The sequence below is a fragment of the Cebus imitator genome, unplaced genomic scaffold (genome assembly GCF_001604975.1).
Source record: "Cebus imitator isolate Cc_AM_T3 unplaced genomic scaffold, Cebus_imitator-1.0 Scaffold258, whole genome shotgun sequence".
Lineage (NCBI taxonomy): Eukaryota > Metazoa > Chordata > Mammalia > Primates > Cebidae > Cebus > Cebus imitator.
In genome coordinates, this window is record NW_016107573.1 from 1,214,079 (window position 1) to 1,240,291 (window position 26,213).

Here is a 26,213-nt window from a genome sequence, read left to right on the forward strand (position 1 = left end):
CTACTTAATTTTTGTATTTTTAGTAAAGACGGGTTTCACCATGTTGGCCAGGCTGCTCTCTAACTCCTGACCTCAGGTGATCCACATGCCTCAGCCTCCCAAAGTGGTGGGATTACAGGCGTGAGCCACTGCACCCAAGGACTCCTTCTTCTATGAGAACTCCTTCTTCTGTCAACAGGGGCAGGATCTCAGCAGCTATGCTTGAACTCCATGACCTTCCTCTAACTCCTAGTTGATTATAGCAGGGGGAGAAAACTGACCCTTGCTGGACCAACCAAATTCATTCTACCAAGACAAAATTTTGAAGCACAAAGATGGCACTGCTCAGGAAGAAGGGGTCCATAATACCTGCTGAATAGGTCCCTTAAACACTCCTTAGTCCCATTTTGCCCAAGACCCACAGTGGATGCTATAAGAAACTTCCATAAATTAGTAGCACACTAAGTTGCAAGCTACAGGAACCCAGTTCAACTTAGTTTAAAAAAGAGCTTAACAGTAAGGGTTCCTGAGCAAAACTGACAAGACTTTACCTAGATCAACCAATGAAAAAAGAGAGAAGACACAGATCACCAAACTTAGGAATGACAGAGAGGACATTATCGCTGACCCTTAATAAATTAAAAGAATTATAAGGGCATACAATTAACTTTATGCCAACAAACTGGACAACTTAAATGAAATGGAAACAATTCCAAAAGCTGAAATTAGCAAAATTAACTCAAGAAGAAATAGAGCTGGGCACGGTGGCTCACGCTTGTAATCCCAGCACTTTTGGTAGCTGAGGAAGGTGGATCATTTGAGGTCAGGAATTCAAGACAAGCCAGGCCAACATGGTAAAACCCCCATCTGTACTAAGAACACAAAAATCAGCCAGACGTGGTGGCATGCACCTATAAACCCAACTACTCAGGAGGCTGAGGCAGAACTGCTTAAACCAGGGAGGCAGAGGTTGCAGTGAGCCAAGACTGTGCCACTGCACTCCAGCCTGGGCAATAGAGTGAGACTCCATCTCAAAAAACAAACAAAAAGAAGAAATGGAAACTTAATAATCTCTAACAAGTAAAAAAATTAAATGAGTAATTAAAATTTTTCCTATAAAGAGGCCAGGCTTGGTAGCTCACACTATAATCCCAGCACTTTGGGAGGCTGAGGCAGCAAAACTGCTTGAGTCCAGAAATTAGAAACTTCATTGAGCTGTGATCGTGCCACTGTACTCCAGCCAGGGCGACAGAGCAAGACCCTGTCTCTAAAATAAATATTCCTACCAAAAAAAAGCACAGATAGTTTCAGTGTTTAATTATATGAAAGATTTTAAAAGAAATAATAGGCAGAGCACAGTGACTCACACCTGTAATCCCAGCACTTTGGGAGGCTGAGGCGGGCAGATCACGAGGTCAGGAATTCAAGACCAGCCCGGCCAAAATAGTGAAACCCCGTCTCTACTAAAAATACAAAAAATTAGGCAGGCGTGGTGATAGACACCTGTAATCCCAGCTATTTGGGAGGCTGAAGCAGGAGAATTGCTTCAACCTGGGGAGGCAGAGGTTGCAGTGAGCTGAGATTGTGCCATTGCACGTCAGCTCGGGCAACCGTGTGAGACTCCATCACAAACAAACAAACAAATTAGCCGGATGTGATAGCAGGTGCTGTGATCCCAGCTACTAGGGAGGCTGAGGCAGGATAATCACTTGAACCTGGGAGGCGGAAGTTGCAGTGAGCCCAGACTGCGCCACTGCATTACAGCCTGGGCTACAAAACAAGACTCCATCTCAAAAATAAGCAAATAAAATATAATAACGATACTCTACAAACTCTTCCAGAAAATAGAGGCACACTTCCAAATTCATTGAGATGAGTATCACCATCATACCAAAGCCAAAGATTATTACCAAAAAGAATAAAAAAGACCAATATACCTCATGACTATAGACATAAAAATCCTCAAAAAATAGTAGCAAACCAAATCCAACAACATATAAAAACCACTGTCATGGTTAAGATTAAGAGTCAACTTGATTGAATTGAAGGATGCAAAATATTGTTTCTGGGTGGATCTGGGTGTTTCTGGGTGTTGCCAGAGGAGATTAACATTTCAGTCAGTGGACTAGGACAGGAAGACTCATCCACAATGTGGGTGAGCATCATCCAATAGGGGGCCAGTGCTGCTAGCAGGCAGAAGGTGGGATTAAGTCTTCTGGTCTTCATCTTTCTCCCATGCTGAATGTTTCCTGCCCTGGAATATCAGACTCCAAGTTCTTTGGCTGCTGGATTCTTGGACTTACACCAATGGAATGCCAGGGGCTCTCAAGCCTTTGGCCACAGACTGAAGGCTGCACTGTTGGCTTCCCTGCTTTTGAGGTTTTAGGACTTGGACTGAGCCACTACTGGCTTCCTTGTTCCTCAATTTGCAGACTGCCTATCATGGGACTTCACCTTGTGATCGTGTGAGTCTATTTTCCTTAATAAACTCATATATATATATACACACATACATACATACACAAACACACACACATATGTCTTATTAGTTCTGTCCCTCTAGAGGACCCTAATACAACTATATACCATATAAACACCATGACCAAGTGGGATTTATCCCAGGAATGCAAGGCTGGTTTAACATCCAAAAATCAATCTATGTAATACAGCATAATAGAAAAAAAAAACAAAAACGACATGATTATCTTAATAAATATAGAAAAACCATATGATAAAATCCAGTAACATTCATAAAATCTATGAAAGGTCACAAGAAAATAGATGACATATTAAAAATAGAGTAATCTGAAGATGATATATTTACAAACTTGTGAGTGTAGAGGAACCACAAGGAACAGTGCAGGAACCTGAAGCTAGTAGAACCTAAGCTGGTATTACCTCTAGGCCCAAAGAGATGAGGGGAGGGGACAATTACCAAAATCCAGAAAGGGAGAGTTATACAGAGTCTGCCACATTATAAGGTGCTGAGAGCTTCAGTGGAGAGACACAGCCAACAAAAGGTAAAAGTCGGAAAGCAACCATGATCAAAAGTAGAAGAAAGACACAAGAGCCAACCTTGAAGATGTAACTTCAAAACTAAGGAAAATCATACTCACTTCTGCTCAAAATCAGAATTTTAATGATTGACATTTCCATACACTCAGAATGCTTTTTGACTGTAACATAATGTATAAAATTTACATATCTTACAGATGAGAAACTCAAAATAACAATGAAAAAAGAAAATACCCATAATTACTACCTCACTCATTATTTGTAATTTATTTTTTTCATACACAAAATGTTTACAGAGTTTTATATGAACCATCATTCCAGTTATATTTTTTTTTTCAAGTTCCATCACTCACCTGGAATCAACCTTCTTCTCCATTCTCTGCTTAATCATTTTTTTGATGGAAATTCAACCAGTGGCTTGACATACACTTCTCAGTGAACAGATTCCTCATGAATCAAAGTCTTTTATCTTCCCCTTCTACCTAAATAAAAGAGACAGAAAATTATTTGTACTCACTCAGGAGCCACATTCTGAATAGCTACATGCCAGCTCCTAGTCTTCTGCCCTCTGTAATTCAACACTAGATTAACATGGGATAGGTCTCTGATTTAAAATATTATTTTTTAATTAAATTTTTAAATTTTTTGAGACAAAGTCTTGCTCTATCACCCAGGCTGGAACGCTGTGGCACAATCTCAGCTCACTGCAACCTCCACCTCCTGGGCTCAAGTGATTCTCCTGCCTCAGCCTCTCAAGTAGTTGGATTACGTGCACCTGCCACCATGCCTGACTAATTTTTGTATTTTTCAGTAGAGACAGGATTCCACTATGTTGGCCAGGCTGGTCACAAACTCCTAACCTCAACTGATCTGCCCACCTTGGCCTCTCAAAGTCCTGGAATTACAGGGGTGAGCCACAGCACCCAGCCTCAGTGTGGTTTTGATTTGCACTTCTCTAATGATCAGCAATGTTGAGCTTTTTTTCACGTTTGTTCACCATATGTATGTCTTCTTTTGAAAAGTGTCTGTTCATGTCCTTTGCCTACTTCTTAATGTGGCTTTTTCTCATAATGTTAGACCTTTGTCAGATAGAGTGCAAAACTTTTCCCCATTCTATAGCTTGTCTGTTTACTCTGATATAGTTTCTTTTGCTGTGCAGAAGTGCTTTAGTTTAATTAGATCCCATTTGTCAATTTTTGATTTTGTTGCAATTGCTTCTGGCATCTTCGTCATGAAATCTTTGCCTGTGCCTATGTCTGAAATGATATTGCCTAGATTTTCTTTTAAGGTTTTTATAGTTTTGGGTTTTACAGTTAAGTTTTTAACACCATCTTGAGTTGGTTTTTGTATATGGTATAAGGAAGGAGTCCAGCTTCAATATTTGCATATGGCTAGCCAGTTCTCCCAGCACCTGTTATTAAATAGGGACTCCTTTCCCCATTGTTTTTGTCAGATTTGTCATAGATCAGATGGCTGTAGGCATGCGGTCTTATTATGGGTTCTCTATTCAGTTCCATTGGTCTGTGTTTCTGTTTCTGCACCAGTATCATTCTGTTTTAGTTACTGTAGCCTTGTAGTATAGTTTGAAGTTGGGTGGCCTGATGCCTGCAGCTTTATCCTTTTTGCTTAGTATTGTCATAGCTATTCATGCTTTTTTTGTTCCATACAAATTTTAAAATAGTTTTTTCTAAGTATGTGAAGAATGTCAACGGTAGTTAATGGTAATAGCATTGAATCTGTAAATTGCTTTGGCCAATATGGCCATTTCATAATATTGATTTTTCCTATCCATGAGCATGAAATGTTTTCCCATTTGTTTGTGTCACCTCTGATTTCTTTAAGCAGTGGTTTGTAGTTCTCCTTGAAGAGGTCTTTCACATCCCTTGTTAGCTATATTCCTAGTATTTTATTCTTTTTGTGGCAACTGTGAATAGGAGTTCATTTATGATTTGGTTCTCTGCTTGCCTGTTGTTGGTGTATAGGAATGTTTGCAATTTTTGCACATTGATCTGTATCCTTAGGCTTTGCTGAAGTTGGTTATCAGCTTAAGAAGCTTTTGGACTGAGATGATGGAGTTTTCTAGATATAGGATCATGTCATCTGCAGTATGTCATTTTCTAAGAAAGGAAACTGAGAGGAGAGTGAGCCACACTCAAAAGGTGAACCTAGCTCTTTCTTCCTGTCTAGATGCTTCAGCACCTTCAACTTCCCTTCACAAAAACACCAGTAGAGGCCAAGATTTCTTATTTTTCCCCACGTTAATTTTTATGGTTATCAGTGTTACTGTGTATAGTTTTCATTCTCTTTCTTTCCTTTTTTAAAGACAAGATTTCTGGCCAGGCACAGTGGCTCATGCCTGTAATATCAGCACTCTGGGAGGCCAAGGCAGTCGGATCACCTGAAGTCAGGAGTTCAAGACCAGCCTGCCCAACATGGTGAAACTCTGTCTCTACTAAAGATACAAAAATTAGCCAGGCACGGTGGTGGACACCTGCAATCCCAGCTACTCAGGAATCTGAGGGAGGAGAATCACTTGAGTCCATGAGGCAGAGGTTGCAGTGAGCTGAGATTGTGCCACTGCACTGCGGCCTGGGAGACAGAGTAAGACTCTGTCTGAGAAAATAAAAGACAGGATTTCCCTCTGTTGCCCAGGCTGGAGTGTAGCAGTGCAATCACAGCTCACTGCAGTCTCGACCTCCTCAGGCTCAGGTGATCCTCCCACCTCAGCCTCCCAAAGTGTTAGGATTACAGGAATGAGTCACCATACCTGGCCTTTTTTCTTTCTCCCATTGTCATCCCGAGTCTCATGTTGTCATTCAGGCTGAAGTACTGTGGCACTATCACAGCTCACTGCAGCCTCAACCTCTCAGGCTCAAGCAATCCTCCCACCACAGCTTCTCAAGTAGCTGGGACCACAGGTATGTGCCACCATGATGAGCTAATTTTTTACTACTTGTAGAGACTGGGTCTTGCTATAGTGCCCAGGCTGGTCTCAAACTCCTGAGCTCAACTGATCCATCCACCTTGGCCTCCCAAAGTGGCTTTTGTTGTGTGTACAGATAGGATTCCTCTCTGTCACTCAAGGTGGAGTGCAGTGGCGTGATCATAGCTGAATGCAATCTCAAACTCCTGGGCTCTAGCAATTCTCCTGTCTTGGCCTCCCAAGTAGCTGGGACCATAGACAGGCACCACTGCACCTGGCCAGTTTTCATTTTCTGTTTTTTAAGATGGAGTCTTGCTCTGTCGCAGAGGCTGGAGTGCAGTGGTGTGATCTCTGCTCACTGCAACCTCCACCTCCCAGGTTCAAGCAATTCTCCTGCCTCAGCCTCCTGAGTAGCTGGAATTATAAGCACACACTACCACACCCGGCTAATTTTTTTTCTATATATATATTTTTAGTAGAAACAGGGTTTCGCCATGTTGGCCAGACTGGTCTTGAACTCCTGACCTCAAGTGATCTGCCTGCCTCAGCCTCCCAAAGTGCTGGGATTACAGGTGTGAGCCACCATGCTCAGCCATAATTTCTCAATTACACTTAAGTATAAATGGACAATCAAGAATCACAAAAAATTTGGAAAAGACATCCGACAAATAAGAAAGAGACCAAAATAAAACCAACAAAAAAACTCTAAGTGCTACCACCCATGATGAAATCTCGCTAAAAAACTGAACCTGGCCAGGCATGGTGGCTCATGCTTATAATCTCAGCACTTTGGGCGGCCGAGGCAGGTGGATCACCTGAGGTCAGGAGTTCGAGACCAGCCTGGACAACATGGTGAAACCTTGTCTCTACGAAAAAACAAAAATTAGCTGGGCATGGTGGTGGGCGCCTATAATTCCAGTTACATTGGAGGCTGAGGCAGGAGAATTGCTTGAAACTGGGAGGTGGAGGTTGCAGTGAGCTGAGATCACAACACTGCATTTCAGCCTGGGCAACAAGAGCAAAGCTCCACCTAAAATAAAAATAAATAAATAAAAAATAAAAAATAAATTGAACCTGAATATCATCAAGCCTCATCTAGAACTAAGTACAGTAAGTCCTCACTTAACATCATCCTCACTTAATGTCATCGATAAGTTCTTGGACACTACAACTTTAAGCAAAACGATGTACAAAGAAACCAATTTTACCAAAAGCTAATTGATATAAACAAGAATTAAGTTCCTATAATGTATTTCTGGACACAAAACATCACTAAACTTCAAAAGCTTCTAATATTAAACACTGAAATAAATATGAGCTACACATGCATGTACAGAAGATTCAGAAGAACAAGTAAGATAACTATTTATCCACTTATTCTAGTCAAGGCTAGCTAGCGTCTATCCTGGCAGCTCAGGGCACAAGAAGGGAACCCATCCTTGTGGACAGGACGCCATTCACAGCATTGCATAGTCACACACACACACACTCAGACTGGGATCACTTAGACACATAAAGGAACCTAATGTGCTTATCTTGGGGACGTGGGAGGAAACTAGAGCATCCAGTGTAAACTCAGGCAGGCATGAGGAACATGCCAACTATAGACAGACAGTGAACCCATCCACTGCACTCCATGGGCATCAAGAGAGAAAATCTAAAAAAAAAAAAAAAAAACAAAATCGGCCAGGTGTGGTGGCTCACACCTGTAATCCAAGCACTTTGGAGGCCAAGGCGGGTGGATCACCTGAGGTTGGGAGTTCAAGACCAGCCCGACCAACATGGTGAAACCCCGTCTTTAAAAAACAAAACAAAAACAAACCCTTGCTAGCGTCCAACTTTTCTTTTTTTTGTTATTGTTGTTTTTGAGACAGTCTTACTGTCACCCAGACTAGAGGGCAGTGGAGCATGTCGGCTCACTGCAACCTCCACCTCCTAGGCTCAAGTGATTCTCCTTTTGGGTAGCTGGGACTACAGGCATGCACTACCACTCCTGGCTAATTTTTTTGGTAGAGATGGGATTTCACCATGCTGGCCAGGCTGGTGATACACCACTTCAGCCTCCCAAAGTGCTGGGATTACAAGCCTCTGCCCCTGGCGAGATTCAACTTTTCTCCTCATCTCTCCTAGCCCTCATAGAATTGAAGAGAATTAGGGACTTGCTTGAGATTAAGTTTTGGTTTAAGAGAATGTTGTGGCTGGTTTGATCTTCAATTCAGACCACTAAAACTTTCTCCACGTCAGCATTAACGCTGTTTTCTTTTCTTTTCAGACGAAGTTTCACTCTTGTTATCCAGGCTAGAGTGCAATGGCCACATCTCAGCTCACTGCAACCTCCACCTCCCAGGTTCAAGCAATTGTCCTGTCTCAGTCTCCCGAGTAGCTGGGATTACAGGCACGCACCACCATGCCCCGCTATTTTTTATTTTTAGTAGAGATGAGATTTCACCATGTTGGCCAGGCTGGTTTCAAACTCCTGACCTCAGGTGATTCACCCACCTCGGCTTCCCAAAGTGCTGGGATTACAGGCGTGAGCCACCGCACCTGGCTGGCTGTTTAGCTTTTTTAATCACTGGTGTGTTCCCTGGAGTACCACTTTTAATTTCCTTCAACAACGTTTCCTTTGTATTCACACAACTTGGCTGTTTGGTATAAGAGGCCTAGCTTTCAGGTTTTCAGCTTTTGATGTGCCTCCTTCACTAAGCTTAGTCATTTCCAGCTTTTGATATAAAGTGAGAGACACGAGACTCTTCCTTTCACTTGAACATTTAGGAGCCACTGTGCGGCTATTAATCGGTCTAATTTCAATATTATTGCCTCTCAGGCTACAGGGAGGGCAGAGAGGGAGGAGAGAAACGGAACTGGCTGGTAGGTGGAGCAGTCAGACAGAACACTTTAGTTTGCTGTCTTACAGCTGTGCGGTTCGTGGCGACCCAAAACAATTGCAGTACTAACATCAAATATCACAGATTATTGTAACGATATACCTAAAATAAGAAGTTTTAAATATAGGGATAATTACCAAAATGTGAGAGATAGGAAGAGAGCACATGCTTGGAAAAATAGTTGCTTGGTGCAGGGCTGCTTGCCACAAACTTTTATTTTGTAAAAACCACAATATCTGTGAAGTGCAATATAGTCAGGTATGGCTGTACTCAAGTCCCTCACATCATTCAACAAATATTTACGACACATCTACACAGCAGTTAAATCCGAACGGCCTCCCACAAAATAAAAACGTGCACCCATCTCCCACTGGGAGAGGGCTTCAAGGTTTGTTTACTGCGTTAGTCCCTGCGCGTTCAGTGGGGCAAGGTCGCCCATACACCAGCCCTTCCGCCCCCGGGCCACGCAGCCGGGAGGAGGAAACCCCTGATTTGGATCCGCGCACGCTAAGGAGCACCGGCCAGGAGCGCACAAGACGCCTGGAAGGATACGGTGCCCTGGGGCGGAGGACAAGTCTTGCAGACGCGGCGGGAGAGGATGGCGGGCTCCCGGCCCCATCCTGTGCCCTCCTGTCGCGCTTCCTCCATTCCCACACCACAGACCCGCAGATAGGCAGCATCACCTGCACTTCCAGGGGAGGAAGAGGGACTCCGACAGATTTCACCTGGCCCAGCTCGGACGGACGCGACGGAGCTCCTTGCCAGGCTCACAGCCGGAGAGGCCGAGCCCCTGAGAGGCTGGGGACATTCGGGCCAGGTCTCGTACCTGGGGAAGCCGAGCCCTCCGGCCTTACGCTGGAAGAAGTCCCGGCAGGAGCCCGCGGTCCAGGACCCGCTTCCTTACTCCCGCGCGACCCACGCCTACCTCAAGGCTTCGCGCGCCTCCGGACGCCAGCCTCGCGACTGGCCCGCCCCTGTCTCCACGGCGACGCAGCGCGCACGAGGACCGCCCCGCCCAGACCCCGGGGTTTGCGCAGCCTCAGTCGGGCCGGTGGCGCACCTCCCTCTGGTCGCTTTCCAGCGGCCGCACGGAGAGTCGTTTCCCACCAGCACCGCTCAGGGCTCCTTCCCTCCTTGGCTCGCTCGCTTCGCTCTGAGCTCAGCTTGCTACTGCTCCTCTTAGACGGGAGGAGTGGGAGGTGTTCCGAAGCGAAACCCCGAGTTACGCCGCCAGCGGCCAAGCACGGAGGATAAGGTTCCAGCCGGGAGGCGGCTGCGGACAAAAGTCCCCTTCCCTCACTTCCGGGCTCGTGCGTGAGCCTCTCCGGCTGTTAGTTCACAGGGAGCGCAAGCCGGAACCGTGGATTAGGACCCGCCCATGCGTGGACCTAGCAGGTTGCTACAACGTGGACTTGGAGGGGAGAGGTACCATGGCCCCCGAATTAGAAATTCCAGGCTTATCTCTTTTTGTAACCCTTCCTTTTAAAATGTAATTAATAAACGCTCCTTTTTGTGAAATTTTTAAACTTGAGTCAATCCTAATCATCTTAAAAATAGGCGTGGGAGGGGTAAGTGGGACGTTTTGAAATACTTTTTTTTTAAAGTTCATGTCTTTTATTAACTTATAGTTACTTGTCTTCTGGTTTGTTGAAACAGTAAGTCTAACAATATTTGCCACAATGTCTGTCAAAGTGGCTTGCCGTAAACACTCCAGCACCATATTCATCAGAAGGGCACTCAACCAAGGCGACTAATTTTGCCATTCTCATCCCCCTTATAGTATTTCAGGACAGCCAGCTTAACCTTCTTTCTCTTGTGCGTATTCTTCTTGGGAGTGGTATAAGACTTCTTCCTTTTCTTAGCAGCATCACGAAGTCTCAACACAAGATGAAGAGTAGACTCCTTTTGAACATTGTAGTCGGACAAAGTACGTCCATCTTCCAGCTGCTTGCTAGCAAAGATCAGTCTTTGCTGATCAGGAGGAATTCCTTCCTCATCCTGGATTGTGGCCTTTACATTTTCTATCTTATCCGAGGGTTTGACCTCGAGGGTGATGGTCTTCCCCCTAAGGGTTTTCACGAAAATGCATTTTGGTGGCGGCTCCACTGCAGATGGCAGATGGAAAAGCTGAAATACTTTTTTACTGTGTTTTGTAAAACATTTGGAAGCATATGAGATTCCTGGTGCAGAGACTAAAAGCTAGCAGTAGTCATTTAAATAACTTGACTTTATGCTAAAAACATGAGGAAAATTGTTGGGTGTCTTGGGATTAGAATCACAGATAATTTGTATTTTTGCCCTATTTTCTACATGCTAATTTTTGCAATTAAAACATTTACTTTTCATTAATTTATTTTATTTTATTTTTTTTTTGAGACGGAGTTTCGCTCTTGTTACCCAGGCTGGAGTGCAATGGCGCGATCTCGGCTCACCGCAACCTCCGCCTCCTGGGTTCAGGCAATTCTCCTGCCTCAGCCTCCTGAGTAGCTGGGATTACAGGCACGCGCCACCATGCCCAGCTAATGTTTTGTATTTTTAGTAGAGACGGGGTTTCACCGTGTTGACCAGGATGGTCTCGATCTCTTGACCTCGTGATCCACCCGCCTCGGCCTCCCAAAGTGCTGGGATTACAGGCTTGAGCCACCGCGCCCGGCCTCATTAATTTATTTTTTGAGATGAATTCTCCTTCTGTCGTCTAGGCTGCAGTGCAGTAGTGCAATCTCGGTTCACTGCCACCTCCACCTCCCGGGTTCAAGCGATTCTCCTGCCTCAACCTCCCAGGCTAATTTTTGTATATTTTTTGGTAGAGATGGGTTTCACCATGTTGGCCAGGTGTGTCTCCACTCCTGACCTCAAGTGATCCACCTGCCTCAGCCTCCCTGTAATCCCTCCGAGGGATACAGCCATGAGCCACCACTCCTGGCCTCAATTAAAACATAATTTAAAAGGAGTTCTACTTTATTGGACACCAAAGCCAATGTTTTAGGGACAACTTTTATCTGAAGTTAATGTGGCCAAGTAGTTTTAAAATAATTTAGTAAGCTTCAAGGCTGTAATTAACAGTGTAACTAATATATATTTACTGTAAATTTGGCCTAAGTACTTTTATATAATTATGTAAATTTATATAAATTATGTATTTAGGATAAGTCAATAAGCATTCTTTCTAGATAATTTGAGCTAATTTCCTGATTCTTTTTTCCTGTCATGTGCATTTACCATCCTCAGCTTTGACAAATTTAGGAGGGACGAAAGGCAATTCCATTTGAGTTACAATGAAAATAATGAGTCTTGTCAGGAAAGATTAGAAGATAATAGTATATAGTAATATAATAATAGCTAGGACAGCTTAGAGGCTGGGCATGGTGGGTCACACCTGTAAAACACTTTGGAAGGCCAAGCCAGGAGAATCAGCTGAGCCCAGTAGTTCAAGACCAGCCTGGGCAACATAGTGAGATGTCCATCTCTACAAAATATTAAAAAGTTGGTCAGAACTCCTGACCTCAGGTGGCTCGAGCCTGTAACCCCATCACTTTGGGAGGCCAAGGTGGGTGATCACTCGAGGTCAGGAGTTTGAGACCAGCCAGCCTGGCCAACATGGTGAAACCCCATCTCTACTACTAAAAATACAAAAATTAGCCAGGTGTGGAGGCACGAGCCTGTAATCCCAGCTACTCGGGAGGTAGGTGCAGTTGCAGTGAGCCAAGATCCTGTCACTGCACTCCAGCCTGGGTGACAGAGCAAGATTCTGTCTCAAAACAACAAAGAAAAAACTTGGAGCAAGAAAAACTGAGTAGGAAAAAGCCCATCTAGAGAGGTGCAATCCAGCCTTCTGTCATGAGGCTCCTGAAAGGTCATGGCCTGGCATTAAGCTCTCTCACAGGTGCTCTCAGAATTTCTGGGTTTTTAGTATTTTTTTTTTTTTTTAATTTTTTTCTTTTTTTTTTTTTTTAAAGACAGGGTTTCACCATGTTGGTCAGGCTGGTCTTGAACTCCTGACTTCAGGTGATCTGCCCGCCTTGGCCTCCAAAGTGCTTGGATTACAGGCGTGAGCCACCACGCCCGGCTAGTATTTTCTTTTCTTTTTGAGACAGAGTTTCACTCTTGTTGACCAGGCTGGAGTGCAATGACACGATCCCGACTCACTGCAACCTCCACCTCCTGAATTCAAGTGATTCTCCTGCCTCAGCCTCCCAAGTAGCTGGGATTACAGGCATGCAACACCATGCCCAGCTAATTTTGTATTTTTAGTAGAGATGGGCTTTCTCCATGTTGGTCATGCTGGTCTAGAACTCCTGACCTCAGGTGATCCTGCTGCCTTGGATTACAGGCATGCCACCATGCCCAGCCGGTTTCTAGTATTTTTCTTTTTTTTTTTTTGGATGGAGTCTCTCTTTTGTTGTCCAGGCTGGAGTGCAATGTCATAATCTCAGCTCACTGCAACCTCCACCTCCTAGGTTCAAGTGATTATCCTGTCTCAAGCCTCCCAAGCAGCTAGGATTACAGGCATGCACCACCTCACCCAGCTAATTTTGTATTTTTGGTAGAAACAGTTTCTCCATGTTGGTCAGGCTGGTCTCAAACTCCCAACCTCAGGTGATGTGCCCACCTTGGCCTCCCAACATGCAGGGATTACAGGCATAAGCCACTGTGCTGGCCAGTTTCTAGCATTTTCATTTGCTTCTCTATTGTTCTTGGACTGCTAATTTCCCTGACTGACTGAACCTTTGAGACTCCCTATGCCAAACTTTAGGCCAACAATTTGGATCTAAACCAAGATCTTACATGTATTTAGTAAAACTCTAGAATAATTTGTCTCTCAAAGAGCTTTCCCAAATGGACATTTGAAAATCGATAATTAGTTGCAGAAGGGGGCAGTTAGAATTACAAATTATCAGCCTGGCACAGTGGCTCACACTTGTAATCCCAATACTTTGGGAGGCTGAGGCAGGTGGATCACGAGGTCAGGAGATCAAGACCATCCTGGCCAACATAGTGAAAGCCTGTCTCTACTAAAAAAAATACAAAAAATTAGCTTGGTGTGGTGGTGTGTGCCTGTAATCCCAGCTACTCGGGAGGCTGAGGCAGAGGAATCGCTTGAACACAGGAGGTGGAGATTGCAGTGAGCCGAGATTGCACCACTGCACTTCAGCCTGGCGACAGATCGAGACTGTCTCAAAAAAATAAAAATTAAAAAAATTAGCCGGGTGTAGTGGCAGGAGCCTGTGGTCCCAGCTACTTGAAAGGCTGAGGCTGGAGCAGTGAGCTATGATTGTGCCATTGCTCTCCATCCCCCCACCAAATAAAATAACCAGAGCAGTGTTTTTAATTTTATCTTTAATTCCCTATGCAAGCCTGAAAAGTAGGTATACTTGCTATCCCTTTCTGAAAAATGAGGAAAGGGAGAGCCAGGTGGTGAAATGACTGGCTCAGGTTTCACACTAATTGGGCAGAGCCAGGATTTAACATCTTCAAAGAACGGGCCTTCTCCACTACTCCAGGGAGTCTCCAAGACACTAAAGGGGATTAGATCTGTTTCCCGCAGCTTTAGGAAGAATTTGGATTTCAAAAACAGCTTGATTTTTAAAATCATAAAACACCCGCTATATTATCATCTACAACGTGTCTCTGTATAGGCTTTAAAAAGCTTAGCAGTTTTATGGAGGTTATCTAAGGCTTTTTACCCACCTTATTCTGTTTGAGCTTAATTGCCCCATGAACAGGTTATCGTCTTCCCAATTTCACAGGAAAGAAAACTGTGTATAAAGACTAACTCTCCATAGCTTATAGGAGGTGACAGAGATGAGAATGCAAACTCAGGCCTGATTTGCAAATGTTTCCCTCTGCCTCTTGTCTGCAAAAAAATAGTTTGTAAGAAACACACTTTATTCAGTAATGCAAACGAAAAGAAAAACGTTTTCTGTTGCCAAGATTCACAAGAAGGGAGCTGAGTTAGTGGTCACTCACTGTCCATCACCCTAATTTCACAAAGTTTCAACAAAGTAGGCCTCTTGGAAGAAGAAAGGTAGCCTTCACTGTCCTTTAACCAGGAAAACTGCGTTCTCCTTCACGACCACGTATCTCTTCACACCAACCACTGCGCAGTACCACAGGGCAGAAACAGGTGCTTGTGGTATTCCTTATTCCTGTACTTGGGACTTCTTCCTCAGGACAGCAGTTACCGGCACTGCTCACATATTTGCATTTCTGTGGCCCCCTGTCAGCCTGAGTCGCCACAACGTGGTAAGCGCTTGACATTGCCGTCTCATTTCCCCAACTACACTCGCACTTCTCCCTTCCGTGCGAGTTAAGGACAGATTCAAATTACGGGAGTAAAGAACATTTCAGTATATTTGTCAGTCGCCTTTTTCTCTATCAAAGCCAATCGTGATAACTTTGCCTATTAATGAAGCAACCAGTACTCTCGCGTAAGCCTCACAGATTTATTGAGAAGCCACTTTAGAAGGAAGATAGAAACTTAGGTAAGTCAGCTTTGCCTAAGATCACGCCACCCGCAAAACAGCTGAGGTTCGAACCCCAACTGGGAAGGCTCGGAAGACCCCAATCTCCTAAATCAAATTCCCTCTGCCGAAGCCCGACGGTTCTCTGCCAGTGCGAACCCTGCAAACACAGCGGTGGTCGCGCCACAGGCTGCGGTAGCCGCCAGTCCAGGCCCATCTCGTCGCCGCCTCTCCGGGAGAGTGGCGTGCCACGGGTCTCTGGACCCAAGTGTCGCCCGCTCTGCCCCGCAGCGCGCGTGGGAACGTGGCGGCGGCTGCCTCCGGGCTGCCCACGGCGACCGCCTGTGCGCACGGGAATGACTTTTCGCTGTCCCCGCCGCGGCCTCCTCTTCGCCGCCGCCGTCTCTTCGCCGCCAGGCCGGCGCAGGGCCAGGTGTCCCCGCAGCGCGCTGCGATGCTTCTTTTCCGCCCGGCACCGCTGCAGCCACCTCACATCCGGGCGCGCGGCGGGGAAGGCGGCGCCGGGACCCGGGTGCGTGGAGGGAGTTATTAAGGGGGAGGGGGGGCCGAAGGGGAGGGGCGGAGGGCCGGGCTGCAGTTACGGCGGCTGAAGAGAGACAGCCCGAGCGGGTCGGGGTGGGGGCGCGAGAGCGAAGGCTGCGGGGAGCGGCGCTGGGACCGGCGCGGGCGGTGGGGTGGGGAGCGGCGGCCGACGCAAAGGGCCGCCGAGCGGCGGAGGCACCGAGTAAGGGCCGGAGGCAGCAGCGGCTGGATCCGGGGCACCGCGCGGCGGTGCTCGCGGGTGTAGAAGGGGCGGGGGCGCACTGCTCCCGGGGTCGCGTGCGTGAGCGCGGGCAAGGGCGCGAGGCCCGCAGGGCGGCCGGCGGGTAGCGGGCGGGCGGGCGGGCGGGCGGACTTGGGGGGACCGAGCCGCCCGGCTGGGGAGGACTGCGGCGGGCCTGCGCCAGCTCCAGCTCGAAGCGTCCGGGCCGGGGGATTCGGCCTCCCCGCTCCCGCCGGCCGGCCTCCCCTCAGTGAGTACCGTCCCCGCCCTTCCTCTGAAGGAGGCCTCTGGGCCCGGGCCTGCGTGAGGGGCTGGGGGTTCGGGGTCGCGGCCCCGGGAAGCCGAGTTTTGGAGCTGAAGCCGGTGCTCGCCCTTTCCTTGCCATCGGCGCCCCTGACATGGCCACAGGTGCGGCTGGCCGGGCGATCGGCGCTCGGGCCCGGTCCCTAGTCCCTGATCCCCGGATAACAAGGGGCAGCTGGCGCCGTCCATTGGCAAGTGACAGGCACTTTGCAACAGCTCGACTTCGCGAGTTCGCAGCCCAATCAGTTTGCTACCTGCCCCTGCTCCGGGAAATTTCCCCACCACTATCTTGAAAGATACCCCTGGGTGGCAGCGACTAATTTTGGTTTCTCTTTGTGTTGAAGCTGCTTACAGGTTATACCTTGACTTTGGCACCTTCTACTTTTTACCCTGTTAATGCTTAGAATACTAAAATAACTAAGTATCAGCGATTCTATTTCCAAGTTCTAATTTATAGCATAATTTTGGGGTGAGCACTTGTTTTTATCACTAGCAGTTTTAAGAGATTAAAAAATTTCAAGTTCTTAAACAGCCAAGATTTCTGAAAACTTACTGTTCTGGGTGACAGTTTTGTGCTGATTTATCTTCCAGGTGCAGAGCATTGTAGACCAAGGAGCCATGGATAGGAGAAGTGTGGGTGAAACAGAAAATGGAGATGCTTTCCTTGACCTGAAGAAGCTGCCTGCCTCCAAATGCTCCCATCGCTATACAAAAGTAGGCTTTGTTACTAATGAAATACTGTTTCTTATAGGTGGGGAAGTTAGTAACATTGTATACCTATTTCATTCCTGTTATCTAAAGTGGACTAAATGTTGACTAAATTTAGTAGAGCAGTACTTTGAACATTTTTCTGCAAGTGCAGATACCAAGAGTTTAAGCTGGAATTTGCTTCCAGAGGCTTTTAGGTGAAGGGAATGTAGGCTCAGATTTTACATAAAATTTGCAGATGAGTATGCTTTGGCATATAAGTTCTGTAACAGCTATGTAATTGCTGTGTTATTGATTTAGACACTGTACTATGAGAATTAAAGCTCTGGGAAGCGTCACAAAGTTAGTATCCTCTGTATTGATGTTTCCTTGAGAGGCAGACTTCCCATAGGAATGCTCTTGAGTGTGCTTCGCAGGAGTAACTGGATTTTTCATTTTTTTTTTTTTTTAACTTTCTATTACAAATTGTATATGGACTCAGAAAAGTAAAGCTTCAGTCATATTTCCCCTAGCTAAAAACTGGAGATGCTTATACTGCTTGTCCAGATAATTGCTTTTGGGAGGGGGAGGAAATCTATTTATTTGTTTATTTTGAGATGGAGTCTTGCTCTGTTGCCCAGGCTGGAGTGCAGTGGCGTGATCTCGGCTCACTGCAACCTCTGCCTCCCAGGTTCAAGCGATTCTTCTGCCTCAGCCTCCTGAGTAGCTGGGATTACAGGAGCGTGCCACCATGCCCGACTAATTTTTGCATTTTTAGTAGAGACGGGGTTTCACCATGTTGATCAGGCTGGTCTTGAGCTTTTGACCTTGTGACCCACCTGCCTTGGACTCCCAAAGTGCTGGGATTACAGGCATGAGCTACCATGCCCACCTGGAAGTCATATTTATTAAAGATCTTGCTTTAATACATGTCTTGTTGGCTACCGAATATTTCTGAAGAAGTTGACAGGACTTGAATTTTAAATTCGTCTCTGGGTCCCTGAAATGTAACGGGCTGGATCACATAAAATTGCTCAACAGTGTGAAAGCAGTTGGGACCACTGATGACAATGAAGGTTATAACCTAGTTGGGTCCACAGCTATATATTTCCTTAGTACTTTTTTTGTTTTGTTTTGTACACGACAGGGTCTCACCCTGTCACCCAGACTTGTGTGCAGTGATGCAATCGTGGCTCACTGCAGCCTGGACCTCCTGGGCTCAAGTGATCTCCCATCTCAGTCTCCTGAGTAGCTGGGATCACAGCACCACTATGCCCAGCCAAAATTTGTATTTTTTATAGACATGGAGTTTCACCATGTTGCCCAGGCAAACTCCTGGGCTCAAGCAATCTGCCCACCTTGCCCTTCCAAAGTGTTGGGATTACAGAGTGAGCCACTGTGCCTGGCCTCAGTCATGGACATTACCATGGCTTATTGTCCCTAGCTTCCTGGAACACTGACTGGTTAATGCTTTAAAGCTAGGCCTTGTTTATATACTGGTGCACTGCTCTTACCTACTTGATGAACTATCAAAGGCTGTGAGATTAATATTCATTTTCAGCACTTAAGAAAACTGAACCACTATAAGGGAAGAAATGTTTTCAGGTGTAAAGGGTTCTTGGTTGATTGCCGTCTTAGGCATGAGAGCATGTGAGTTGATAGAGAACTTTTTCCTGCATTCAGATTTGGTCTTCCCAAATGTATTTTCTCTCAAACCTGAGAGTGTGTAGTGTTTCACAACTTAAATTCATTTCCTAAAATGTTGACAGGTGAATTCTGAATGGAGAAAAGCTATCAAATGAAGGGAAATTAAAATCTTCCAGTACTTTTTTTTTTTTTTTTTGAGCCGGGGTTCGGCCCTCTCACCCAGGAGGGAGTGCAGTGGTGCACTGCAACCTCTGCTTCCCAGGTTCAACCGATTCTCCAGCCTCAGCCTCCCGAGTAGCTGGGACTACAGGCGCACACTGCCACATCCAGCTAATTTTTTTTTTATTTTTGTATTTTTAGTAGAGACAGGGTTTCACTGTGTTGCTCAGGTGATCCCCGTGGCCTCGAAAAGTGCTGGGATTACAGGCGTGAGTCACCGTGCCCGGCCCCTTCCAGTACTTTTTGATTCTAACCGGTCTACTTGTGGAGTCCAGGCAGAGAGGCTTTTGAATCATTTTCACACACTGATCAGAGGTTAGCATGTATATTTCATCTTCGTTCATATTTCTGTCTTTATGCTTAAGTCATTTTTAGGAAGATACTTTTCTTTTTTTGGTGAGATGGCGATTCACCGTCTCCGGCACTGGAGTGCAGTGGCGCGATCTTGGCTCATTGCAACCTCCACCTCCCAGGTTCACGTGATTCTCCTGCCTCAGCCTCCCAAGTAGCTGAGATTACAGGCACCTGCCACCACGTCCAGCTAATTTTTTGTATTTTTAGTAAAGATAGTGTTTCACTATGTTGGCCAGGCTGGTCTCGAACTCATGACCTTGTGATCTGCCCACTTTGGCCTCCCCAAGTGCTGGGATTATAGGCGTGAGCCACCAGGCCTGGCCAGATATTTCTCTTTCTTAGGGTAGGACTTAAGTTTGTTTGCAGTAAAGATAAAGAACCTCAGTATTGTCCATTTTTGGCAGTCAACCTCAGAATTCTGTCATATTTAAATGTGCCTTAAAGAACTGGTTAGAAACGTTTTTAGCTTAATGGCAGTGGAGCTTTTAAATCTACCAAATTACTTGGAAAAAGGTTTACTTTCTACTCTAAGAGGATTTAGTTAATGACAATTTTAGGATGGTGTTTAGGCAGTGTTACGGAATACTGCTTCCATGTGTTTCAGCCCTCTAGTAATTTTATGTGGGCCTTAAGGATAATGAAGTCTTTTTCCCTTTAAAGAAAGCTTGAAATGATTATGTATTCTTAGCACTATAATAAATATTATGTTAGTACCACAACTGGAATAACATTCAGACCGTCCTGCTTCCTTGTCTACATACTGAGATCAAACTACTGGAATAAATAGAGTTTAATGATGTTTCTACCATTTCAAGTTTATGGGCTAGAAGGTCTGGAAGCAGTAGAGAGAAACAGTTCTCATTAGTGATTTTTTTTTTCTTTTAATAGGTTGTGTATTCTGTGGAAACTTGTAGCTGTGTATGTTTATTTACAGGGTGAAAAAACACATAGGCAAGATAAGAGGGCCCTTTAACCTTTGACCCTTCTTAGTGTTCAGTTGCTTTCTGGGATGATGTTAATAGTTTGTTGTTCAGAATTTGAAGTTTTTGTTCTTCCCCCATGAGTAGAAGAAGTGTAGATGTTTTGCTTTTCAGGGTAACATGCCAGAGTTTCTTTTTGTGTTAAGAAATCCTTTAGTTGAGCCTGCTTCTCAAATGTTAATATGCCTGGGGGATCACCTTTAGGCCTTGGGAAAGCGAATTCCGAGTGATAAGTAGGGGTAGTCCTGAAAATTCTGCCTTTTTTTTTTTTTTAGATGAAGTCTCGCTCTTGTTGCCCAGGCTAGAGTGCAATGGCACAATCTTGGCTCACTGCAACCTCAGCCACCTCCTGGGTTCAAGAGATTCTTCTGCCTCAGCCTCCCAAGTAGCAGGGATTACAGGCGCCCGCCACATACCTCGTTAATTTTTGTATTTGTAGTAGAGATGGGGTTTCACCATGTTGGCCAGGCTGGTCTCAAACTCCTGACCTCAAGCGATCCACCCACCTTAGCCTCCCAGGGTAGCAGGATTACAGGTGTGAGCCACCGTGCCTGGCGGATTCTGCTTTTTAACTCACTCCCAGGTGGTGCACATGCTGCTGGTCCACTGACTATACTTTGAGTATCAAGACTTTGGTCTTCCTTAGAAAGCTTAATAAGTGGTGTTGGTGGTGTCAAGTAACTTAGATGCATAGTTACTCTTTAGGGTTCGGATGATGTTCATTGTGCTTCCAAGAATATCTTAGAACTCAAGTTAGTCACGTTGGGTGCTTTCAGGCCTACTCCTGAACCTCAGTGTGGAATGGTTATCAGTGGGTTTATCATATGCACCTGTTACCCTGAGGGTCCAGAGCCCCTAAGTTATAAATGCTGGTCTGTTTTCTAGGCCAGGTTCCTAAGACCAAAAGCTATGTTTTTGTAATCTAAGTATGCATTTTTAAAGTGACTGGATCATGACTTTTATAAGTTATAGAATGGGATCTCACCTGAAAGTTGTGGTTTAAAAGTGGTTTGAACAGTGGTTCTCAAAGTGTGGTACCTGAACTAGCATTAGCATCATCTGGTAACTTGTTAGAATTACAAATCTCAGGCCTCTCCTCAGTGGTATTAAAGGAGAAACATGGGGAGTAGAGGTTAACCATCTGCATTTGACAAGCTCTTCAGGGGATGCTGACTCTGGTTCAAGTTTGAAAACCAATGGCTTAAGAAATAATCAACTCCTGGCTGGGTGTGGTGGCTCACACTTGCAATCCTAGCAGTTTAGGAGACTGAGGTGGGAGGATTGCTTGAACACAGGAGTTCAAGACCAGCCTGGGCAGGATGACAAGACCCTGCCTCTACAAAAAAAAAATGTAAAAATTAGCTGGGAATGGTGGCATATGCCTGTAGTCTCAGCTACTCAGAGGCCCTGGACAGGGGACTAAGGTGAGAGAGTCGTTTGAGGCTGCAGTGAGCCGTCATTGTGCCACTGCACTACAGCCCGGGCAACAAAGAGGGACACTGTCTCAAAAGAAAACAAAAATCCTCTCCTGGCAGTGGTGCTCATTTAACTTTTTCTTCATAACAGGCCCTTGTTGACCAGTTTTTGAGGAATATAGTATCTGCTGTTCTGTTAGTGATGCCATTTTCTGCTTGAAATACATAATAGAAATGTTTTAGGCCATCCTACTACTGAGATCCATGTTTTTTCTTCAAGTGAATAATTTTTTTTTTTCCTAGACGGAGTCTCACTCTGTTGCCCAGGCTGGAGTGTAGGAAGCAATCTTGGCTTCCTACAACCTCTGCCTCCCAGGTTCAAGCAATTCTCCTGCCTCAGCCTCCTGAGTAGCTGGGATTAAGGCACATGCCACAATATCCAGCTAATTTTTGTATTTTTAGTAGAAACGGGGCTTTACCATGTTGGCAAGATTGGTCTCAAACTCCTGACCTCAAGTCATCCGCTTGCCTCCACTTGCCTAAGTGCTGAGATTACAGGTATGAGCCACTGCTCCTGGCCTGATAGACCAATCTCATAGAGGATACATACGTTATACTGTTCTTCCTTTGCTCCTGTATTCTGCCACTGATTCCTTATTAAATGACTGTCACCTGCCAGTTGGACAAGGAATAAAAGCAGAGACATTCCGAACATTCAACTTGGTACTGACCAGTGCTAAACATACATGTTAAAGGTAAAAGTGGGTATTGAATTATCTTAGTTTAAGTTCATTTGGAATTTTTTTTTTTTTTTTAATGAGACAGGCTCTTACAGTGTTATCCAGGCTGGAGTGCAGTGGTACACTTAACTCACTGCAGCCTCGCCTTCAAGTGCTGCTTCTACCTCAGCCTCCTGAGTAGCTAGGACTACAGGTGTGTGCCACCACACATGACTAATTTTTTCATTTCTTTGTAGAGATAGGATCTCATTATGTTGCCCAGGCTGTTCTCCAACTCCTGACCTCAAGCAATCCTCCTGCCTCAGCCTTCTGAAGTGCTAGAATTACAGGTGCAAGCCACTGCATCCGGGCCTGTGTAGACTCTTCGTAACCTTGCTAGTTACAAAGTGGCATTCTGTACTCATTAGTGTCTCTAGGGATCTTTAAGGGAGACCACCCTAATTTGTGGCTAATAGGCCAATTGGTCATAGCAGTCAGTACATCCGTGTTTGTCTTTCCTTTAAAACCATCAGGAAAATAGACAAGCAGTTGAAGTGACTGACTGGAGTAATCCTAGCCTTCTTGGATATAATCAGAAGACTTGAAGCCAACCCCCAGAGAAAAGAGTAACTGTGATTTAAATCCTAGGTTAAAACAGAAATCAGGTGGTCAATTTTTCCTGTACAAAAATCTTGTTTGATAACTACAAATGTGTCTTTCATAAACTGAGTAGTAACAGGTGACATTTCTGTGATAAATTGAGCTATATACTTCTTAAGGTAATACAAAAATAAGGATACCTATTTATGTTGGAGAAGGTAGAATTATGGTATCAAAAATCATCGGGAGGACAAGGTGGGAAGACAAATTGAGCTCGGGAGTTCATGACCAGACTGGCAACATATAAGACCGCATCTCTTTAAATAAATAAATAAATAGCTGTGGGGTGGGTGGTGTGCACCAGTGGTCCCAGATACTCAAGAGGCTAAGGCAGGAGGATCACTAGAGCTTGGGAAGTTGAGGTTGCAGTGAGCTATAATTGCACCATTGCATCCCAACCTGGACAAAAAAGTGAGACTCCATCTCAAAAAAAATCATGATTTAATCTTAATGTGTCAACTGTCCAGAAAACCTAGCTCACTGGAAGTTCTTAAAGTGGGCTGACTGGGGACTGGCTGGTAGGACCATAGAGAACAGCTTCTGACTGCTCTTTCCTACGCATTCCTTTGTTGTTGTTGAGACAGAGTCTTGCTTTGTTGCCCAGGACAGAATGCAGTAGCGTGATCTCGGCTCACTGCAACTTCTGCCTCCTGGGTTCAAGCGATTCTCCTGCCTCAGTCTTCTGAGTAGTTGGGATGACAGGCATGTGCCACCACGCCCAGCTAATTATTTTTAGTAGAGACAGGGTTTCGCCTTGTTGGCCAGGCTGGTCTGAAACTCCTGACCTCAAGTGATCTGCCCACCTTGGTATCCCAAAGTGCTGGGATTACGGGCGTGAGCCACTGTGCCTGGCCCCTGCCTGTTCCTTTTTTGTTTTTGTTTTTTTTTTGAGACAGAGTCTCACTCTGTCGCCCAGGCTGGAGTGCAGTGGCGTGGTCTCAGCTCACTGCAACCCTCTGCCTCCCAGGTTCAAGGTGTTCCTCTGCCTCAGCCTCCTGAGTAGCTGGGACAACAGACGTGTGCCACCACACCTGACTAATTTTTGTATTTTTAGTAGAGGCGGGGTTTCATCATATTGGCCAGGCTGGTCTCAAACTCCTGACCTTGTGATCTGCCTGCCTCAGCCTCCCAAAATGCTGAGATTACAGGCGTGAGCTACCATGCCCAGCCTTTTTTGAGACAGAGTTTCACTCTTGCTGCCCAGACTGGAATGCAATGATGCAATCTCGGCTCACTGCAACCTCTGCCTCCTGAGTTCAAGCAGTTCTCCTGCCTCAGACTCCCTAGTAGCTGGGATTACAGGCATGTGCCACCATGCCTGGCTAACTTTTTATAATTTTTTTTTTCTTTAACTCTCTTTTTTGTCTCGATTGAGTTATGACTTTTTGTATTTTTGATAGAGACAGGGTTTCACCATGTTGGTCAAGCTGGTCTCGGACTCCTGACCTCGGGTGATCTGACCGCCTTGGCCTCCCAAAGTGCTGGGATTACAGGCGTGAGCCACCACACCCAGCTGTCATATAAATTCTCGTACTAGAAGAAAGTCTTTGCATCAAATCAGCGAATGTTAGATGCTTGGGTGAGTCCAGGTGTCACGTCCTGTGTATCAACTCTGTATGATGTGATTTGAATCCTGACGTATGGATAAGAAGTATTCTAAATACTTTTAGCCATTAACTTCACCAATGGTGGACGATGGACTGTATCCCAAATGCTTCTGTGTTGTTAGTTCCCTATTGCCCTGGATGCCAGCTATGGATTTTATTGCCCTGTTTTGACCTATTTTTACAACTTTCTAATCTTTATCAGAAGAATTATGACTCTAGAATGAAGCATCAGGTCAGTTCAGCAACCATGTGAGAGCCTGATGAGCCAGGCCTAATACTCGTAGGCTCGTGAAAGGGACTGGGAAAGGTCAAAGATGGACCCAACCTAATCACTGTTCTTGGAATATTTGCCTTTTTTAGGAAGAGCCAGGCACACATAGGTGGAATACTGGGTCACTTATAGAGTGCTTTGACTATTAACAGTGAAATAAGCTATTGATTTAAAAAAATTCACTTAATTATAAAACATTGAGCTTTTTACTCTTGTGAATTAACCTCAGCTCACAAAGGCAAGGAATATTTCCCTTTTAATCCCCCTTCCATAAATGTGACTTACATGAAATTCTGCATAATGTCAGAATGTCCATCAGAATGCATGGTTGCTTCTGCATAGGATTCCTGCAGAAATAAATGGATGAGGATTTTAACCATTGTTCTTTTAAGCTTTTATTGAGATTCATTTGCTTTCTGCTTTAATACTGATCACCAAAAGTGGTTGTTCATACCAGTAATTCCCCAGTAGGTTGTTTTGGGAGACTTGACACGTTTTCTTTAAGGAAGGCTGCTGCAACTAAGAAAATATGTTTATACTTCCTTGGGTGTGTGGCTCTTGGGCAATTAGCAGCTTGTTCTTGCCTAGTCAGGTTTTAGTAACCGGTGCAAAAAGTGAGGTCTCGGGGACCGGGCACAGTGGCTCACACCTGTAATCCCAGCACTTTGAGAGGCGGAGATGGGCAGATCACCTGAAGTCAGGAGTTCAAGACCAGCTTGACCAACATGGTGAAACCCTGTCTTTACTAAAAATACAAAATTAGCCGGGCATGGTGGCACATGCCTATAATCCTAGCTACTTGGAAGGCTGAGGCAGGAGAATCACTTGAACCCAGGAGGGGGAGATGGCAGTGAGCCAAGATGACGCCATTGCACCGCAGCCTAGGCATCAAGAGCGAAACTCCGTCTCAAAAAAACTAAAGTGAGGTTTCATTTATTAACTCTTATATTCTCTAGATGATCTTAATGAATTTATTCATGATCAATAATTTTCCCATAGGCTTTTAAGACTCTCCAGGTTAGGCACAGTGGCTCACACATGTATTCCCAGCACTTTGGGAGGCTGAGGTAGAATGATCGCTTGAGCCTAGGAGTTCAAAACCAGCTTGGGCAACACAGCAAGACCTCATCTCTACAAAAATTTTAAAAAATTAGCTGGGTGCAGTGGCATGCGCCTGTAGTCTCAGCTACTTGGGAGGCTGAGACAAGAAAGATAGCTTGAGTCCAGGAGTTTGAGGCTGCAGTGAACTATGATCGTGCCACTGCACTCCAGCCTAGGTAAGAGTGAGACCCTGTCTCAAAAAA

The 26,213-nt window shown here is 45.3% G+C and overlaps 2 protein-coding genes and 1 pseudogene across 8 annotated transcripts in view; 1 reads left to right on the forward strand and 2 right to left on the reverse strand.

Moving 5' to 3' along the window:
* The window catches only part of SFI1 (SFI1 centrin binding protein), a 109,677-nt gene extending 99,969 nt beyond the window's left edge, over window positions 1-9,708 (reverse strand). Inside the window, 3 exon segments of the mRNA XM_017499526.2 lie at window positions 3,348-3,388; window positions 3,390-3,468; window positions 9,627-9,708. Coding sequence (XP_017355015.1) covers window positions 3,348-3,388; window positions 3,390-3,446 — 98 coding nt within the window. The 5' untranslated portion in view covers window positions 3,447-3,468; window positions 9,627-9,708.
* A 722-nt stretch (window positions 9,709-10,430) lies between these two features.
* LOC108283354 lies at window positions 10,431-15,480 on the reverse strand (annotated as a pseudogene).
* EIF4ENIF1 (eukaryotic translation initiation factor 4E nuclear import factor 1) overlaps window positions 14,877-26,213 on the forward strand; it is a 55,637-nt gene continuing 44,300 nt past the window's right edge. For 3 of the 7 annotated variants that reach the window (XM_017499527.2, XM_017499528.2, XM_017499536.2), the window contains exons 1-2: window positions 14,877-15,795; window positions 16,942-17,064. In XM_017499527.2, coding sequence (XP_017355016.1) covers window positions 15,718-15,795; window positions 16,942-17,064 — 201 coding nt within the window. In that variant the 5' untranslated portion in view covers window positions 14,877-15,717. Of the gene's footprint in view, window positions 15,796-15,817; window positions 16,009-16,118; window positions 16,298-16,941; window positions 17,065-26,213 lie in introns of those variants that run through there. The other 4 variants (XM_017499532.1, XM_017499533.2, XM_017499531.2 and 1 more) reach the window with 2 other exon arrangements.